General features: G+C 44.4%; 1 protein-coding gene across 3 annotated transcripts in view; it reads left to right on the forward strand.

Moving 5' to 3' along the window:
* Positions 1-21,357, forward strand: part of SHISAL1 (shisa like 1) — a 147,956-nt gene that overhangs the window by 119,332 nt on the left and 7,267 nt on the right. For 2 of the 3 annotated variants that reach the window (XM_075602766.1, XM_075602767.1), the window contains exon 4: positions 3,660-3,951. In XM_075602766.1, coding sequence (XP_075458881.1) covers positions 3,660-3,951 — 292 coding nt within the window. Of the gene's footprint in view, positions 1-3,659; positions 3,952-21,357 lie in introns of those variants that run through there. The other variant, XM_075602768.1, reaches the window with a different exon arrangement.

The following is a 21,357-nucleotide window of genomic DNA, read 5'->3' on the forward strand; positions in this document are numbered from 1 at the left end:
TAAACTGAGTGGTAGATTATATTTATTACTTTGAGTAGATTACATCAAGATACTAGTGAGTATCCTGCTATAATCCTATAAGTGATTGGAAGTAGACTGGTCTGTAGTGACTACTACTACTGACTTGTACCTTTTAGGCCTCGGCCATGTTCCCTGCTTGCTGGCGGAAGCGCGCTCCCGCGCGCTCCCGCTCAGCACTGAGCCCCTACAGCCGCAATTAGAGCGGCTTTAGTAGGGGCTCACCTATGCTTCCGCAAGTGCGCGGAAGCGTAGGTCTTAGGGGAATTTAAAATTCCCCCGCTTGCCGGCGCGACAGGCCAGTCACGTGAGCGGTTCGCCCAACGAGGGCGAACCAGCTCCGTGACGTCACTGGCCCGCCCCCGGCCAGTGACGTGCCCGCCCCCGGCCCGCCCCCTGACAGTGCGTGCGGTAAGCAACCGCAAGGCCAGGGAAAGCACCTGCTTTCCCTGAGCCTCAGCGCGCCTCAGCGAGCAAGCAGGGAGCCTGGCCGAGGCCTTCGTTTCTGGGGCCAGCAGGACGGTCGCAGTGCATGCTGGATTATATTATTATTTTGCATTGCCCAATCAGACCTAACTACATTCTGCCTGTATTTAGGATGGTCTCCTACCGAATATGCCTGTAAATAAAAAGAAATCCACATATATAGGATTGATCCCTCAAAATGTAAAAACAGCCCTGCATCTAATTCTTGCATATGTTTATAAACGCTACAAATTAGGCAGAAGTGCACCATTGAGGCACTTCATCTCTTTACTGACCCATCTGGCAGAAAGGGCACCAAGAAAATCTCCTCTGAATGAAAGATCCTAAATAGAACACAGACATCTCTCTGCTTAGTAAGGACACGTGCATGTCACATGCAGCAGAATTCCACAAGATAAGGAGTACCATGAAAGTGTTTCTTACTTCCATAGGTGTCCAACACACATTCCCAGCTACAGTAGCTCAAACACCTACACCCACCACATCATGAATATATATGTCAAAAAAGAGTGCTACTGAGCGGGGTAAATGTATACAACAAAAGATAGGGGTGCCCAATGCTTCATCCAATTGATAAAACATATATGGTAATAAGTATAACGTTTAAATACTTAATAATAATTACTTGGTTATTTAGTTAAACCCTTTGGCCAAAGCGTCGTAAGCCTGCATACCGAACATCAAGCTACAGTATAACCAAAAATGCAGGTCCTACACTTCCATAGGCGTCTGCATGAATGTACAGCACAATATTAGTAAATTGTTGATTAATGCGTGTTGTGCAGAAAACCTAGGTAAGCTTGTTTTTCTCCCAATTGCTGGTTGTACATGGGGCATTTTAATAAAGTATTCTACAGTATTTACTGATCTTTAAAAAAAACTAATTTTCTTTAGCCAGCGTGGAATGGATTTATGTAAAGCGATTTGTTCCCCTTCTAGCCTCCATAACTCAGAATAACGGAGTAAACAATTTTGCTAATCCCTTTTTGCTCTTGCATTGCATTTGGGTAAAATGTATACTCGGGAATAGTGCACTATCTCTCCCCGATTGCTTATTAAACACATCTTGTAATCGTGGCTTGTGCTTCCTGGGGGTGATGTTTCATTTTTAGTTAATTTTTAAAAGCTGTTCTGTATTTTTTAGACTACAATTGTTTCATTCCCATGGAAACTGTATCATTTTTGAACACTGATGTCTTGTTTTTATATAGCACATTTTAATTGTACTTGAGGCTTTTGTGCAGCCATTTCTAGGGTGAAATTCAGGCAGCACATTTTTTAACAGTGTTATACTTCACGTGGTTTTACAAACGTGAGAACAGAGGAAGAAACAATATGTTTTTATTTACTGTGTTAAATGGGTTTTTCCCATGATCACACAGATTGCAAGCAAAACACTAACACTGGTTTTAAGCTAAAGTCCCATATAGCTTAAACCATACAGTATGTATTCAAGCATGTTAGTGCCTCCTTTCCACTATCCTTTATGGTCCACACCCAGTGTCAAATCATGCAGTTGTTTTCTGAGAAATATTGATGTAAAATATTTCTCTGAAGCCTTCTAAACATTGTTGCCTTCCTATAGTAGGCAAAGGGTGGGTAGCTGTGTTTGTTACCCAATGCAGGACCCTGAGAAGTTTGAAAGCTTATGTAACTGTGTTTCTCTCGGGGCCCTTCTGATCCTACCCCTATGTGAGAAACTGCCCCCGTTATATGTCAGTGTAGTGTGGTGCACCTGCTGGCTCACAGGACTCCTGAGTCTCCCGCTCGCTGGTAGTCGGGATTTCACCATGACAGGCGTCTGAGGTAGTGTGCTGAGTCCTACTCACATTTGGTACAGCGCCTCCATCCCATCCAGATCCCCACGATAGCAGGGAGGATAGCAGGGAGGAGTTTCTGAAAGGGAACTCCTGGGTGCACCCTCTCCCTGAGTAACTCCACTCACAGGCATGAAGGGTCTTTTCATGTGCATCTTTATTAGCATGTCGTGTGGCAGACTGCCCATCACAGCGGCCGACACTTAGCCGCACATCTTGTAGTGGCACTCCATTCAGAAGGTTTCTCCTGACTCTTTAATCAAGTTGTCTTTCCACCTCTCCCCTAAGGGAGACCACCAGCTGTGCCAGAGCCCTGGACACAGTGTGTAATCAGATTGTCCCTTTGCCACTCTGACAGACAGACTTGAACTGCTGCAGACACTTAGGATGAACACCTTGAACTCCACTCCAACTCTGAACCACTAACTTTAGGAAGTGCTGTGCAATATATAGGCTCCAGAAAGACCCACCTCAGTGTCACTAACAGTGGACACAAAGCATGCTGTCACTTCCTGTGCTACATATGACACATCACAGGGTTTGAGGGCAAACCTCCATGATAACTACTGGCAACCCTGCCTTCTTAACAGGAGTTACTGCTCAGTATGAGAGAGATCTGTACACCAATTTTACACATGGCTACACTTATAACATATCAACTACTATACCAATCAGTCCAATAAAAGGTATCATACCACATACGCCTTCTCCCTCCTTGTTACTATTTGCCTTCCTATAAAACCTGAATGACTGCCACTCCTACTGTAGCTAGCATTTTTTTTTAAAGTAGCATGTGTTGTATGTGTGTGTATTTATATATATATTTATATACAGTATATATATATATATATATATATATATATATATATATATATATATATATATATATGTATTTATGTATGTATGGCAATATGTGTTACTGAACTTTTTGAGGTTAAACTTAATTTAAAGCCAATAGAGAACGTGATATAACTGAGGATTTTCCATTTATTGCAATTTAAGAATGTGTCTGTTTTTTAAGACTTCGTCTTAAACCAGGCGTGGCCAACTCCAGTCCTCAAGGGCCACCAACCGGTCAGGTTTTCAGGATATCCCTGCTTCAGCACAGGTGGTGCAGTCTTCGACTGAGCCACAGATTGAGCCACCTATGCTGAAGCAGGGATATCCTTAAACCCTGGCCTGTTGGTGGCCTTTGAGGACTGGAGGTGGCCACCCTGCCTTAAACCATTACACTACTTTCTCGTGCAGTTACTGTATAATGAAGAAACACCTGCCAGCGATTTATTGTATTTTGACATCATGATACTTTCTGAATGTTTCTTTTTTTCTTTTTTTCAGCAACTACAGTGCGCTGGTGGGTGTCTGGATCTATGGATTTTTCGTGGTGATCTTGTTGGTGCTGGATCTGATGTATTATTCGGCAATGAACTATGAGATTTGCAAGTTGTACCTTGCTAGATGGGGGATCCAAGGGAAATGGATGAGGCAAGGACAGAGGCAATGGGATAAACCTGCACAGGATCCCTGCCAAGCACAGACTCAGCCTCAGACTTCACTGGCTGTACACACTTTAAAAGGAGATACTGTTAGTCCAACACTGATGTCCTTTCAGACTACAACTGCCTGGTAAGATGGCCTACAGTATATCTTATTACATTATTCCTTTGGGTTGATGTCAAAAGACGCTTTTGGGTGATCTTTGCATCATGATATCAAGGTATTTGATTTTGCTCCAGTTTTGCATGTGCGTCCGTTTGCCCTTTGGGGAGTAGCAATAGGAGGTGTTACAGGATTCACACATTATAGGTGGATGTGAAAAACAAATATTTGTAACAGTTGACCAAGCACAAACTCGGGCGAAGCATCAAAATAAAAAAATGTTCACCCAAGAAACAAAATGACTCAATAAAATACAGTGTTACTGTATAGTAGTGTTTTGGGAGATAGTCTATTTTTAGTCAAATACCCATTGACCTATCTCCCTTCCTCCCCAAACTGGCTTTATTAGGAGAGAGGAAGGGCGATGGGGGCGGATAAATGTCCCGCGGAGCAATAGGAAGCTGTACTGTCATCCGGTGTGGTCCGCGTGACCTGGATGTTTAAACTTTGCATAGATACTGGCACCCCCTACAGAGGTAAGTGTCTCTGGAATCAGGGGGTCCCCGGAGCTGAAATTAACCATGCTTCAAACCTGTCATTTAAAAAAAAAATATATATATATAATTTTATTTTTTTTAAGTTAACCCGTATTGCTGCTTTATGACGTAAGCCATTAACTTACCTATTACTAATTCAGTGTTGTCCAAAGCGGATGATTGCATTACTAACGACTTTATTTAGAATTCGAATTTAGGCCTAAATACTAAAACAAATGATGAAACATTAAAAAAAAATGTTAGGCAAAGTGCCATGTATTTAAGTGGAACTGCGTGTTTTTTAATTCAATATTTTATGAAACAGTTTAAGTAATGAAGTGTTTTTAGTAACATGAGGAAAAATAAACATTACATGGTAATACCGTGCTATATAGGGTAGCCAGGTGTCCAGTATTGAACCAGGAATGTCATGTATTTGGAGACTCTATCCAGTAAAAAATGAGAGGTTAAACTGGACATGTATGTGTCTGATACCTCTCTGGACATAGTGTCCTGACCTAAGCAAGGAGAAAGCAGGGCTGTTGCTTGGGGGCTGGGCAGCTTCCTGCATCCTGATTGGCTGCATTACGCAGCAGTAGCCAGCTTCCTGCATCCTGATTGGCTGCATTACGCAGCAGTAGCCAATCATGAGAAGGTGGCAGGAGCCTGGGAGTGGGGCCAAGGAGAGGAGGAAACATCATGGAGCAGAGAGAGGATGTGTGTGCGTATTTGGTCTGTCCTGTTGTGTGTGTGTGTTTTCTGTGGCTGTCCTGCGGGGGTGAGAATGACAGGGAGGGAGGGGTGAGGATGACAGGCGGGGTGAGAATGATTGGCAGGACAGGCAGGGGGTGAGAGGATGAGGGGAGGGGGGTTGAGGATGAGGAGGGGTGCAACAATCTTGGAATTTGTGGGAGAGGAGCATTAAGATCAGTATTGCTCGCATGTACGGTATATTATTTATAAATGATCTGACCGTTACATAATTTTTCTAACATTCACTCCAAGTTTTCACCATTTCATATTCTATTTTGTACAAAATGCTGGGAGGGCGCTCCGTCCCCAGACCCCTCTCCTTACACCATTGTGTCCAGTATTTTTGGCCTGGCAACCCTGGTGCTCTATGTATAACGCAATTATACTAAAAGTATATACGGTATTATTATTGTTAGCAGTATATTCAAAGTAAGGTTTCCAGCAATAAATTCATTTATCTAATTCGATTAGAGGAGTGGCTCAGCAGGGGAACCTGGTTAAATTCCCGGTGTCGGCTCCTTGTGACCTTGGGCAAGTCACTTTATCTCCCTGTGCCTCAGGCACCAAAAACATAGATTGTAAGCTCAACAGGGCAGGGACTGTGTCTGCAAAATGTCTTTAAAGCGCTACGTAAAAGTAGCAGCACTACACAAGAACATGTTATTATTATTATTATTATTATTATTATTATTATTATTAATGAAATAATTGATGACATTTACCAATTCTGGTAGAGCAGTTAAAATGTCCTAACAAAAATGATCATTCAGCTTCAGTTTTATGTCAAATAATACATATCTGAGTTATACTGTATATATGACAAATTCTTTTCAGATATGTTCCAGAACAAAATACTTTTTAAAAATGGCTCATATAAAGAACAAACACGTTCATCTTTTTTATTCTCATACGCTGTACAGAGCATGAGAAACGAGGCATTCTATAATATTCATATGTTACATGACATTGTCTGGGAAGATGAACAGGACGTTAATGTTTTTTTGGGTGAATAATGGATTACGGGCAAGAACTTGTCTAATATAATCTTCAAGGGAGGAAACCTAATTGATCTGCAATAATTAAACTGGGAAAGAAGTCTCGGGAGATTCTGAAGAATTATCTCGGGCAGGGGTGGTCAACTCCTATCCTCAGAGGCCACCAGCATGTCAGGTTTGAAGGCAGTCCCTGCTTCAGCACAGGTGGCTCAATCAGTACCTGCTTCAGCACAGGTGGCTCAATCAGTCTCTGCTTCAGCACAGGTGGCTCAATCAGTCCCTGCTTCAGCACAGGTGGCTCAGTCCCTGCTTCAGCACAGGTGGCTCAGTCCCTGCTTCAGCACAGGTGGCTCAATCAGAGGCTCAGTCTCTGACTGAGCCTCTGATTGAGCCACCTGTGCTGAAGCTGGGATATCCTGAAAACCTGACCTGTTGGTTGCCTTTGAGGACTGGAGTTGGCCGCCCCGGATCTATATTAGGGCATGTTTTTATTCTTGAGGGAAAAAACACAAACGATTCACTTGAATAATCCTTACCATACGAGGCAAAAGGGTGTATGACCCGCAGAGTGCCTCATATTGCTTTCTATAACATGTGCCTGCTCTTAAATATCACATGTCGTCCTTACTAACTAGATCACTGACCCAAACATGTTTCATTGCGGCAGAACTTGCATTTCTAACATTGAATGTCTTGGAGCGATAGTTCGTGTATCATTTAATGTAAAACAGTTAGCAAAGGTTTTGCGCTTTGCCGAGATTGTGTATGTCTCATTTCAAGACTTACAGGGTTTCCCCTGCTGGTTTTAGAGAAAAATCCAACTAGTTCATATTTGGATTGAGTAATAAAGTGTGTTTTCATCATACCCCGGGTGAAGTCCACAGGACGAAACGCGTAGGGTTTTGAGAGCCTATCTATATGTTGCTCTATACATAAAAGGTTATTTGAAAAAAGTGTGTAGCGGTATTACTTGCTGATCCCGCCCTGCACATCATTTGCCTATGGTCCGATAGAGGATTCCTTGTAGCCAGGTGACGTCACTCCAGCTGGGAGTCGGAGGGGCGCAGGAACATGATCCGCTGTAGGAGGTGACGGTGGCCTCAGCGCAGAGGTGGTGGTGGTGCGGAGACACCGAGACGGAGCAGCGCCGAGAGGTTGTACACGTGGGAGGCGACTGCTACTGTAACAGGGCTCACCCCTGTTTAAATAAAGCAGCCTCAGAGCTCTGAGAATGCAGCTGAAAAATAGTTAATTGCAGCCACGCAATTAACTAGTCTCCACCTGGACTAAGGAGAGCTCGGTAAGAGTGTCATATGAGACACAGGAAAGAGATTCCTTAGCTCACAATGGTGCTGCCATAAGGAAAAGGAGGGCTGTGTTATGAGAGCAGGAAAGAAGGGGGACAGACCTCTATGCCTGGACCTGCAAGCAGACAACTACCCGGACACCACTGACCTGAAGGGCCACCTGCGTTAAGGTACTGCTGAGACTTTGGGGTGATAAGTGGGTAAGGGGTTTCCCCCCCCAGCCTTGCAGAGAGGGACTGGGAAAGTAAGTTAGCCCTTACACAGGGATAGGTGTTTATTGTTTTATGTATATTTTTGTTTGCGGCATTGTTTAAAGGAACAGGCAATAAAGCCTTATATTCATTTCACCTTAAAAACGGTCTCCGTTGCGTACCTCTGCACACATCTCTTACACTAACCTAACGGAGAGGTGGTGGTGCGGGGATGCCGAAACGGAGCAGCACCGAGAGACGGTACATGGTGGGAGGCGACTGCTGACGTAACGGGGAGGCAGTGACGCGGAGTCGCCAAGACAGAGCAACACGGAAGGAATGTGTATGCCTGTCTGACCACCCAAAGCCCCAAAAACCATCTGAGGACCAAAAGCGGAGTCCAGAGGCACGGTGCGTTTGGAGGTAAAGGACACAAGTTTCCCCAACAGAGAGGCACATAACTACCATTAGCTGTGAGTAGTGTGACTGACGACCAAAGGTACCTGTTCTGTGGGGTTACAGAGGCTGCAACTCTGAGACGCTAGGACTTAACCTGCACACTCAGAAGAGAACTTGTCCTACACACCCTTATCATTCACTAATACAAAAGTGAATAATAACTTTTCAATTGCCATACGTTTTGATGCTATAGATCATTGGACATTTCTATAACTTCCAGGATTTTAATCAGGACTTTGCACTTCCCATCATTTCTACATTTCAGTCCCTCCCTCACCAGGATTATATATTCTCAGTCTATTCTATTTTGCGCTGAATGTTACATTTATCATACATACTTTGTTTTTTTTTTAATGTTAAAATCAAACATTGTTAAAAACATCCCCGCCACAATCCCCCCTCCCCTCACCCCCCCCCGCTTTTTCCCCATGTCTTTCCCAACTATCCACCCGCCCCTCGTCATCCCCTCTCTTTTCACCACTGTAAAAGGAAAAAAGGTTTATTGTGTGTCTCCGAATACCTCCCTGTTATGTGCCCGTATTTTGTTTTGTGACAAACTGTTCTGCCATGTTGTGATTGTGATACCTGTCAGTGCATCAAAAGACACCAATAAAGGAAAAATATTTAAAAAAAAAAAAAAAAAAAAAACATTGTGGCAGCATAATAGATTCAATACTATTAACCCACGTTTCTCTGCGCACTTGATATAATTTTGCTATATATATATATGTGTGTGTGTGTGTGTGTGTGTTTGTTGGAGGTTTTCACGGCCCTTTGCTTTCTCTCTGGCAGTCAAGGGGTTAACGTTTGCTGTTGGAATGCGGAGGTTTTATGCAATCTAAGAACTATTCTGTAATGCGCCCACCCTCCCCCACCCCCCACTTTCAGAGAGTGTAACCCCATACTGTGCAAACTGAGCGAAACAGGATATTTAATGGCTCTGCTGAGGGAATAGGCAACATATTTTATGCGTTTGTTTCACAGAAATGCAAAAGCAAGAGAAGAATCATAAATGAGAATGGTATACGATGCAGAATAGGAAGTAAGAAGTATCCCAGTGTGTTAAACACATTAAAACTTCAGTGGGGGTAGTTTGTATGTGAAACTAAACTCATTGAGTTGCTGCTGATGTGTTTGCTGGGACAGTGCAGAGAAGAGTAAAACCTAATCCCTGGCCCCAAAGAGCTTACAATTTTTTACAGCAGTGGCATAGAAGGACTTGTTTAAAGGGACAGTCCTGCCTAGGGTGAACATGAACTAAAGACCGTGATGTTTCGCCATTACTAATGATGTCCCTGCTATGGCATAGGCCCTGGCACGCTCATATTCTAGGGCCGAGCTGGACTGAATGTCTGTCTAACAGGAACATAACTCCAAGACTGTGAAACTTAAACACCTGAAACTGTGCAGGCATACCAAGGGGACCCCAGGAGTTTGCACCTCGGAGTCCGTTTTTATTTTTATTGAAACACGTTAATTCTATGAAGTTATTAACATTTCTCTGACAAGCAAGTCAGCCAGTTGGTGTTGTACCTGTTTCATGTGACATCATAATGCACATAGTGCCTCATTCAGAGAAGTTCATAAAAAAAAATCACCGGACCATTTAAATCACCCTTTTTATGAGCCTTGCTATCACGGTATTCAGAAAGCCTTCATTACCTGTCATAGCAAAATTCACAAATCGGGTGATATGCCGGTGATCTGATGACCGACCCTCTGAAAAGGCCTTACCCGGCGAGTTGAATCTGCTGCAGAGAGAGCTGCTCTGAGAGCCGTCTCTACCTATGCAAATATCACCCGAAATTTATGTGTATAAATTTTAATTTTGTTAATAGTTTAGATGAGCAGGGGGTCTCCTGAGCCTAACCGCATTGGTTTCAGCCTCAGGGACCCCCTACTTCCCGAGATACAGGCCCCGTTAGGGGGTGCCGGTATCTCCTATGCATTTTATTCCCATGGTCACGTGACGCGGACATTTAAATGCATAGGAGATACTGGCCCCCCATAACGGGGCCTGTATCTCGGGAAGTAGGGGGTCCCTGAGGCTTTCCGCTATTGTAATGAAGTTTACTGTAAATGCATTTTTATTGCATAGGATTCCTGCCAGGGGTCTCTGGTGCTAATATTAATGGATATCAGCTCCAGAGATTCCTGGCATCAATCGTATGCAGGAAAAATGCATTTATTTTCTAAGTCCCATCTCGCCGCTTCTCTGCAGGTTTCCAACACCTTTAAGCCAACTTTTTCTGGCGTGAGAATTTTGTGATAAAATCACCATTCTAGAGCGGTGATAGGTGTTCATAGCCAAATCACTGCTACTAGAATTGCACGAGTTTATGAACATGCCGAAAAGTGGCGATAAGTGGCTTATCACCACTGCCTCTGTGATATTTTTTATGGCCAATTTTTTTTGAGCGATTCAGCCTTTTATCACCCACTTATCACCGCTTACTGAATAGCAGTAGGCATTTTGGGTGATAAGTGCTTGATAAGTGGCTTATGAACGCTTTCTGAATGAGGGCATAGGGCCTCATGCAGTAAGCCCCGATACAAAATTTTCGGCACGAATTGCGAAAATGTTTTTTTTGGGCGATTTGCCCTCGCAGTATTCAGTAAGGGCCGAATCCTTCCGATCCCTGCTGAAGCACTGCGAAAGCAAAGCTGCCGATGAGCTGTGGCGATACAGCCTGGCTCCCGATAAGGCTCCCGATAAGCCTTTGGTGCCGATAGATGTTTGCAGCTGAGAGAGACAAGCCGCTCTCTCAGTGCAAACTTCGGCACCAAAAAAAGTATTTAAAAACAACTTTTATTCATAGTGTACATGTGCAGGGGGTCTTCGGAGCTGAACCGCGTTGGTTTGAGGTCCGGGGACCCCCTGCCCCCCGAGATACAGGCCCCTTTATGAGGTGCCGGTATCCCTCGGCGTTTAAAGGTCCCGATCACGTGACCGCGACCTGTAAACAAACCAGAGGGATACCGGCACCCCATAAAGGGGCCTGTATCTCGGGGGGCAGGGGGTCCCCGGACCTCAAACCAACGCTGTTCTGCTCCGGAGACCCTCTGCACATGTACAGTATAAATAAAACACACACACATCAATAAAGACTCGTTCCTTACCTTGGCGGCTATGTGCAACGGTAATGAAGCAGCATGAATGTCTTTTTAATTATACTGTACAGTGAGCAGGGGGTCCCCTGAGCTGAACCGCATTGCTTTGTGGAGCAGGGACCCCCTGCTTCCCGAGTTACAGGCCCCGGTATGTGTTATCGGGTGGCAGTGTCGCCGCCATGTTTATAGCGTCCCCGCAATAAACATGGCGTCCACACTGTAACCGATGGCCCAAACCGGGGCCTGTAACTCGGGAGGCAGGGGGTCTCTGAGCCACAAATAAATGCGCTTCAGCTCAGGGGGCCTCCTGCTTCCGCACAATATTAGTAAAATACATTAATGCTGCTTCATTACCATAGCGGATAGCCGCTAAGGCAATGAAGGGGTTAACGCACAGTAGCATGTTTATTGGGGACAAATGCCCCCAATAAACATAGCATCAATACACAACATACAGTATAGTAATGGGCAGAATAAAAACCAATTGCCTAACCAAATTCCATTTAATCATTCAATCTGTAGGCTCACATGCCTCATAAAACATTGCATTTACAGTGTATACATGTAGCATAACATGTAAACTGCATGTACACGCTGCAAATCAATGTTAACAATACAATAATGCCACTCAAATCGCCATACATCACAAGAAGTATATTATTTAATACAATAAACTCACCATCAATGAATTACCACACATCAATTACATCCCTAAACAATTAAAATACCATCCATACCAATTACACAATGAACTAAAGCTATCCTAACAGAGAACAACTTCAAAACATAGTCAAAAGTACACCAACAATTACAATATAATAAAGCAAGGCTTTCCATATCCTACTGTACGGCCTGGAAGCCCAAAACTTACATCTGTCTAAAAATAAAATACATTTAGCACACATCAATGCATAGCCACAATGATTAACAATACAGAATTAGAAGCTTTAACAACACTATCATTTCTTACCCTGTATATATATCTGTACACATACATACAGACATACATACAGTGGGAAGAAATGATATGCATTGTAAAAAATGAAAACATGAAAAAGCAACACAAAAAACAGTTACATTAAGTACATTTCTTTATTTAACTTACCATTACTTGCCCCCACCGACTCCCGTTGATCAGCTTACTCACGAACCAATCCACGACACCATCCACGACACCATCCAGGAACAAATCCACGACACAATCCAGGAACAAATCCACGAACCAAACCAGGAACCAATCCAAGAACAAGTGCAGGAACCAATCCAGGAAGCAAGCCACGAAGAAATCCAAGAAACAATCCACGACACGATCCAGGAACAGGAACCCATAAAAGAAAAAAAAACATAACAAATTAAACATTAAAATAATAAAACATGACAATCAAGGGTTGTACTAGTTTTATTCTTAGTGAATTTGTATTACAATACCTTGTTCCGGGGTCTTCTTGACGTCCGGTGCCACGCCCTGGTCTTCAATCTTCAGGAGGAGGTCCGTCCTCCTCGGCATCTGCCTTCAAAATGAGACGACATAGGCTTTTATAGGCCTATGACGTCACATTTGTCGTCATATGGTTCCCACGGCCCTGATTGGGCCGTGAAAACCATGTGTTTTGGCCGATGTAAAAAAATTGATGACGTCACTTAAAGGCAATGCCAGCACAGCCAATCAGAATGGCTTTGCTGCTATTGCCTTTAAGAAAACGTCATGAAATGACACATGGCCGGACTCACATGGTAAGCCAGCCAATCAGAGCGTGGGAACTCCATCCCTACTCTGATTGGTTCAAGTACCATGTGAGTCCGGCCATGTGTCATTTCATGACGTTTTCTTAAAGGCAATAGCAGCAAAGCCATTCTGATTGGCTGTGCTGGCATTGCCTTTAAGTGACGTCATCAATTTTTTTACATCGGCCAAAACACATGGTTTTCACGGCCCAATCAGGGCCGTGGGAACCATATGACGACAAATGTGACGTCATAGGCCTATAAAAGCCTATGTCGTCTCATTTTGAAGGCAGATGCCGAGGAGGACGGACCTCCTCCTGAAGATTGAAGACCAGGGCGTGGCACCGGACGTCAAGAAGACCCCGGAACAAGGTATTGTAATACAGATTCACTAAGAATAAAACTAGTACAACCCTTGATTGTCATGTTTTATTATTTTAATGTTTAATTTGTTATGTTTTTTTTTCTTTTATGGGTTCCTGTTCCTGGATCGTGTCGTGGATTGTTTCTTGGATTTCTTCGTGGCTTGCTTCCTGGATTGGTTCCTGCACTTGTTCTTGGATTGGTTCCTGGTTTGGTTCGTGGATTTGTTCCTGGATTGTGTCGTGGATTTGTTCCTGGATGGTGTCGTGGATGGTGTCGTGGATTGGTTCGTGAGTAAGCTGATCAACGGGAGTCGGTGGGGGCAAGTAATGGTAAGTTAAATAAAGAAATGTACTTAATGTAACTGTTTTTTGTGTTGCTTTTTCATGTTTTCATTTTTTACAATGCATATCATTTCTTCCCACTGTATGTATGTCTGTATGTATGTGTACAGATATATATACAGGGTAAGAAATGATAGTGTTGTTAAAGCTTCTAATTCTGTATTGTTAATCATTGTGGCTATGCATTGATGTGTGCTAAATGTATTTTATTTTTAGACAGATGTAAGTTTTGGGCTTCCAGGCCGTACAGTAGGATATGGAAAGCCTTGCTTTATTATATTGTAATTGTTGGTGTACTTTTGACTATGTTTTGAAGTTGTTCTCTGTTAGGATAGCTTTAGTTCATTGTGTAATTGGTATGGATGGTATTTTAATTGTTTAGGGATGTAATTGATGTGTGGTAATTCATTGATGGTGAGTTTATTGTATTAAATAATATACTTCTTGTGATGTATGGCGATTTGAGTGGCATTATTGTATTGTTAACATTGATTTGCAGCGTGTACATGCAGTTTACATGTTATGCTACATGTATACACTGTAAATGCAATGTTTTATGAGGCATGTGAGCCTACAGATTGAATGATTAAATGGAATTTGGTTAGGCAATTGGTTTTTATTTCACTGAGGATGTTATGCATAACTGTTGTAGGCATTGCAGGATGGCTTCACCCCTTAATTACCTTTCAGGTTAGTACCCGATAAGGTGATTAAGGGGTTCAGTGTTATGTTAATGATATTGAAATGTTGTGGCTATTTCTAATGTTGGCAACGGACCCCAAGGATGATGCTGGCGACGGAGACTTCTTATTGATGAGGTTAGTACAAGTTTCTTTACATTTTAACGTTATTGAATGTGTTTAATAATGGCCAAATAATGTATTATCCCTATGTGGATAATAGTTATTTGGCACATTATTGTACTGTATGTGCTGGGGGAGGGGGTATTAGGCCCAAGGGTATTTGGTAGGACTCCCCTGTGGGTATTGGGTGAGGGTGGTTGGGGGGCTTTGTGGGGGAGGGTATGTGGGTGATGGTGGCTTAACCCCTTAATAACTGTAGCGGTTAATAACCGCTATGGTGATTAAGGGGTTAGGGGACATTAATTTGGATGTTGTAATTCTTGTGTTTGTTTTGCAGAAGCGGATGGGGCATGGGCAGGATGAAGATGAGGATGGCCTTCATCGTGGCAGTGGGACATGGGTGAGTGCTATATGTATTTAAAGTCTTTATTGTTGTGTATGTATTGTAAATGGACAACTGCACTATTATCCATTTGTGGATAATAGTCATTCTGCCCATTACTATACTGTATGTTAGGGGGGTATAGGTGTTGTTGGGTATATATATATATATATATATATATATATATATATATATATATATAATTATTTAATTATTTATTTAATTCGTTATTGTGGGGCTGGGGTGTTTTTTTTTAATTATTGTGGGTAGTGGGGGTGTGTGAAGGGGGCATTAGCCCCAACGGTGGTTGTTTAGGGCTTGCGGGTGGGTAGCGGGAGGCCTTAACCCCTTCAGGACCGTAGCGGTATTAACCGCTACGGTCGTGAAGGGGTTAAGTGCCCCCGCATCCCCCCCGCATGTCCTAAACTCACACCCAGGGCCAAATACCCCCCTTACCCATCCCCGCTACCCACAATAATGCTGGCACGGTGGGTTAACCCCTTCATTGCCTTAGCGGTTAGCCGCTAAGGTAATGAAGTGGCTTTTAAATGCCTTTTTCCTGCCTCGGATGCATGCCGGGGGGCTCCGGTGCGGGTATCAGCTCCGGAGACCCCCGGCATCAATCACAGGCAGGAAAAAGGGCTGATTTTTCCTAAGTGTCGCCCTTGCCGATGCTTCTCCTTCAGCAAGTTGCCAACTTTAGTTGGCGGGCTAGATTGGCCATAAAATCTCCAATCTGGCCTGCCGATCAGCACCAAAAAGCTGATCGGGGCTTACTGAATTCAGGCGGGAAAAAAAAGTCCCGATAAGTGGCTTATCGGCAGCCGGGTGGCGAAATTTTTTTTTTCGGAAGAAAAGTTGCCGATAATTCCCACTTATCGGGGCTTACTGAATCAGGAGGGCAAAAAACGGCGAAAAAGCCTTATCGGGGCTTACTGCATGAGGCCCATAGTCTAGTGGCATGTAAGGAGCGCCAGATAGCTATAAAGTTTACACAGAAAGCAGACGAACAAAGAGAGGAAGTCAGGTGACACGGGAGGAGAAAGCAAGAATGCTGGAGAAGGGGAGAGAGGCGGAAAGAATTGGGGATATCATAAGGTATTAAAGGAAAGTGATAAGAGGGGGAGAGAGATGGGGAGTCGGGGGGAAGAGGGGGAGAGAGAGAAGGGGAAGAGGGGGAGAGAGAGAAGGGGAGTAGGGGGTGACTAGAGTCAGAAAGAATTGGGGACATCATAAGGTATCAAAGGAAAGTGATGAGAGGTAGATAGAGAAGGGGAGTAGGGGGCTGAGGGGGGAGAGAGAAGGGGGCAGAGAGGGAGTAGGGGGCAAAGGGGGAGGGAAGGGGAGTAGGGGCAGAGGGGTACAGAGAAGATGAGTAGGGGGCAGAAGGGGAGAGAGAAGGGGGGCAGAGGGGAGTAGGGGGCAGAGGGGGAGAGAAGGGAAGTAGGGGGGAAGAGGGGGAGAGAGAAGGGGAGTAGGGTGAAAGATTGGTTGAGAGAGAAGGGGAGTAGGGGGGAAGAGTGAGTAGGGGATGGAGGATAAGGGGGAGAGTGATGGAAGGGAGAGATATGGGGAGAAGGAGGGGAAAGAAACAAGTCACAGAGGTAATACTTATTGACACTGAAGTTTTTAAAAAAATTTAAACCTCAAAATGGGCATTAGTAATTTTGATTATTGAAACCTGTGCAAAGCCGGGCACTTTAGCAAGTACTTAATAATTATGATGCTGTCATTAGTCAAACAGACAGAAGGAGGAGATATGCTTGAATCCTGTTTCGTTTTCATAAGATACATATAAATTAAATAAAACAGATTTTTTTTTGGGCTGCTTTTATCTGCTTTGGAGCTGGAACTGGATATTGAACTAGATTCTCCCACTTCATAGACCAGTGCATTGCAGGCACCGCCAGGAAGGATTGGAATCATGCTACTTTAATATAGCCTCATAATAGATCTATTTCACTAATGTGCCGTACAAGGACGTCGTACATTAAATGAGGTTAATATAATTATAACTCCCTCCCAACTCCTGACCAGGGCGGCTTTTCCCTGTTTGGTCCGCCTCTGCTCGGGTGGCCGTCGCCTCTGTAGGCCCGGACACCCCTTCCACGTGCCTCCAATAGGCCCATCCGTGGGCCCTCCCCTTCACAGCCCCCAGCAGTCTTACTTTTGTGGTCCTGCAGGGCCTTGACATTCCTCAGGCCGGGACCCTCTTTTGTGGGCCAAGGGCTGCAGGTAAGCCCACCCACACAGCGCTTATGTGCACCATGATCTTTGCCTCACAGGCCTGTATCCCCTTATACCCCACCTCCAAACCCATTACCCTCTTATACCTCCCCTCCAGGCACATTCGCCTCTTATATCCCACGATCAGGCCCATTAACCCCTTTATACCCCTCTCCAGGCCCATTACCCTCTTAAACCCCCCTCAGGGCACTTTATGCTTTTATACCCCACCTCCAGGCCCATTACCCTCTTATACCCCCCTCCAGGCACATTACGCTTTTATACCCCACCTCCAGGCCCATTACCCTCTTATACCTCCCTCCAGGCCCATTACCCTCTTATACATCCCTCCAGGCCCATTACCCTCATATCCCGATCTAAGACATTTGGTTGCGGATGTTTTACTGCAAACAAATGACCACTGGTGCTTTGCCGTAGTTCTCCTCACCACCGGGACCTGTCGCTGCCAGCCGCTTTGCCACTAAGGTAAGTAACTAAATCCCCTCACCTAACCCCTTACTCTAACCGCTAAAAACCCTTCAGTTAACCTCCTACCCTAACACTAAAACTTACCCTAGACGTGGCCTTGCGGCAGTGGTTGCAGCAGCAGATCAGCTGCAGTGGAGGGTCTGTCTGTGGCCGGAACGCTGGCGGTCATTTGGCCAAATATCCCATTCCGCTTATACCCCCTGTGACAGGGCCTTAACCTCTGTCCAAAAGGGCTTCAGTATAAAGTCTGTATTTGTCTGAGTCCAGCAGGAAGCTGGTTAATTGCAGCTACAGACAATTAACCAGTCTCTACCTGCCTCATAAGACTGGTAGAATAGCCTCCTGCTTAATCTTCATGGGCTTGCTGTAGCTGTACGCTGACAGAGAGGGATCCCAGGGAACCAGACCCTCTATTCCAGGACATAGCGGTCACTGGAACCCACCAGAGGGTGCCTCCCCACGGACACCAACTCAAACCCGGACTGAGGTAAAGAACCCCTGCTTACAGGTACCTCTTTGGACTTTGGGTCAGAGGCTGGTAAGAGGCATATACCCCCTCCTCCCCATACCTCCGTATACCCCCTCCTCCCCATACCTCCATATACCACCTCGTTTCCATACCTCCATATACCCCCTCCTCCCCATGCCCATACCTCTGTATACCCCTCCTTCCCATACCCATACCTCCGTATACCCTCTCCTCCCCATGCCCATACCTCATTATACCCCCTCCTCCCCATACCTCCTTATACTCTCTCCTCCCCATGCCCATACCTCCGTATACCTCCTCATTCCCATACCTCTATATACCCCCTCCTCCCAATACCTCCGTATACCCCCTCCTCCCCATGCCCATAACTCCTTATACCTCCTCCTCCCATACCTCCATATACCCCCTCCTCCCCATACCCATACCTCCATATACCCCTCCTCCCCATACCCATACCTCCGTATACCCCCTCCTCCCCATGCCCATACCTCTGTGTACCCCCTCCTCCCCATACCTCCATATACCCCCTCCTCCCCATACCCATACCTCCGTATACCCCCTCCTTCCCATGCCCATACCTCCGTATACCCCCTCCTCCCCATGCCCATACCTCCATATACCCCCTCCTTCCCATACCCACACCTCCGTATACCTCCTACTCCCCATACTTCCTTATACCCCCTCCTCCCCGTACCCATACCTCCGTATACCCCCTCCACCCCATCCCCATACCTCTCTATACCCCGTCTCGACTCCCCCCCCAGTCCCATACCTTCTCCCCCTCCCCCCCCCCCCCCCAATGCATTGTGAAAAATTTGCATTTAGTTGTTCGCCGATTTCAATTAACATAACACACAGACAGGTGCAGGAGCACAAGACTACAGTTAATTTATACAAAGTCTTCGTAGACCTAATGCTGCTACTAGAGGTCCTCTGGAGGAGGCTCAGTCATTGAAATCGTTATTTGAACCGAGTAAATCCTATTAAAGTATTGGGACTATAAATGTGGAGGTTGTTCCCCACTGAGCAATTCGTTCAGTAAAAGCACATCCCATGTTTATGAAGCAATCTTCTGCCATAAGACAGCACCTGGCGCCGGAGACACCTTTACAGCCTGACAGGGCTGCAAAGTGTCTTACCACGGCAGAAGGTGCCTTACCGCTTAGTAACTATGTCCCAGTGTTCCTACATACCAGAAACTGGGCGTCTAGGTCCATATTTACTAACCAGTCTTCTGCCATAAGACACTTCCCCGTACTCCCAGTCAATGGGCTGTAAGATGTCGACCAGCGACAGAAGGTGCCTTGTTGCAGAAGACGGCTTATTAAATATGGGACAATAACAAATTCAAGACTTATCTTTTTGGCAAATATGGGGGTGATGCACAACCCTCAAATATGGAATAATGTCACTTTGATCCCGCATTACCTGTCATGCAAATCAATGGCAATTAACGTTGCCATGGCATAACCCATAATGCAGATGCCTGCATCCTGGTGTATGCCTGATATTATAGTTCTAGTGTTTTTTGAGCAGTAGTTTGGTTTTTTTTCTTTCACGTTTAAGATGAAAACTAGCAGCGCTACACAAAAAGAAAGAACAAATAATAATAATTATTATTATAATTATTATTAATATGATTAACTTGAGAGGACATGAAGGCCCCTACATGTACCTAATCATGGCGCAATCCTGACCGTTTTCTAGCCACTGACCACTAGAGCTGTGCCAAGTATTCGCCGACATTTGTGGCTCATCCTCCAAATGGCACATTCGCCTCTTCTTTCTTTACTTTAAACCCTTTTCCCGCGAATGTGAAGATGCAGATGTCTGCACCCTCGCAAACATTTTGACATTTGTGCGAATGGTTTCAACATCCGCACTTGAGCTGAATTTTTAAACATTGGGCTGAAACTAATGTAGAAACAGTCACTGGCAGATGTTATACTGAACCATAAGCAGAAGGCAAACCCGGTATTAGGCGCATTCACACGCATTTTCTACTGGCAAATCCAGCTATGACGATTTGGCCACAGATCAAATTTAGTTCAAAACATGGCAGAATTTGCGGCTCCAGTTTTTCCCCATTACTTAAATACACTTAAATACACATACTTAAAACCCAGTGGCTAACTTTGCATAGATATTGCATGATAAACAAAAAAAAGCTTCCCACACAGGAATCCAGGAAAATAGGTCACAGCAGCCAAGGTCGTTCTTCAGTTCCTGCCGTTTAAGCCTTCTTTAAACATTGTGTCTACCAGGATTTTTGAGGGTTTTAAATACACAAAACAGAACGCAGAATCCCGCCCTAAACTTTACGATGGCTCGAAAAGAGAATTGCAGACATTTTCCCCCTAGGCTTCGGTTACAAAGAGAGTTTCTGACATTTTAACATGTATCCATGCTGTCCAAGCTCTGAAGGTAATATTCTCGAAATCAAGTGAACCGGAAAAAAAAGCCACGTGTGTTTGTGGGAGCATTGGGAACACTAACCGGAGTGTAACATCTCTGGCACAGATCTCAGGATTATTCCGACTGCTAAAGTCAGCTGTTCTGACGGGGGGGGGGCTTGTTATTATCATTTATATGTATAGCGCCAACATATTCCACAGCGCGGAACAATGGGATCACAGATATTTGACTTGCACTTTCCTTTCAAAGATGAAGTCATTGCAATAGTACATTCAATGTAGGATTTCAAGGGATCTCTGTGAGTTGACAAGACAGTATTTAATTATATGTGGTGTTATGTAACAGACCGTTATCATCTAATCCTAAACTTTGTGCGTTATTTTCCCCGTCAATAGAGTTTTATTATTTATTTATAAAATATTTTACCAGGAAGTAATACATTGAGAGTTACCTCTCGTTTTCAAGTATGTCCTGGGCACAGAGTAAAACAAATAATACATGGTTACAAGTACAGTTACATAAATGAGCAGGGTATACATTATATACAAGACATTGCATGCACAGTTAAAGAAAATATATATTATGGGCGTATGAAACAGTTACAGACCAGATTAAAATGTGAGACAGCCTTAGATTTGAAAGAACTTAAACTGGTGGTGGATGTGAGAGTCTCTGGTAGGTTGTTCCAGTTTTGGGGTGCACGGTAAGAGAAGGAGGAACGTCCGGATACTTTGTTGAGTCTTGGGACCATGAATAGTCTTTTGGAGTCTGATCTCATGTGATAAGTGCTGCAAGTGGTAGGGGTGAGGAGCGTGTTCAGGTAGCTGGGTAGCTTTACCATGAAGAAT

This window comes from Ascaphus truei, chromosome 5, assembly GCF_040206685.1.
Source record: "Ascaphus truei isolate aAscTru1 chromosome 5, aAscTru1.hap1, whole genome shotgun sequence".
NCBI lineage: Eukaryota > Metazoa > Chordata > Amphibia > Anura > Ascaphidae > Ascaphus > Ascaphus truei.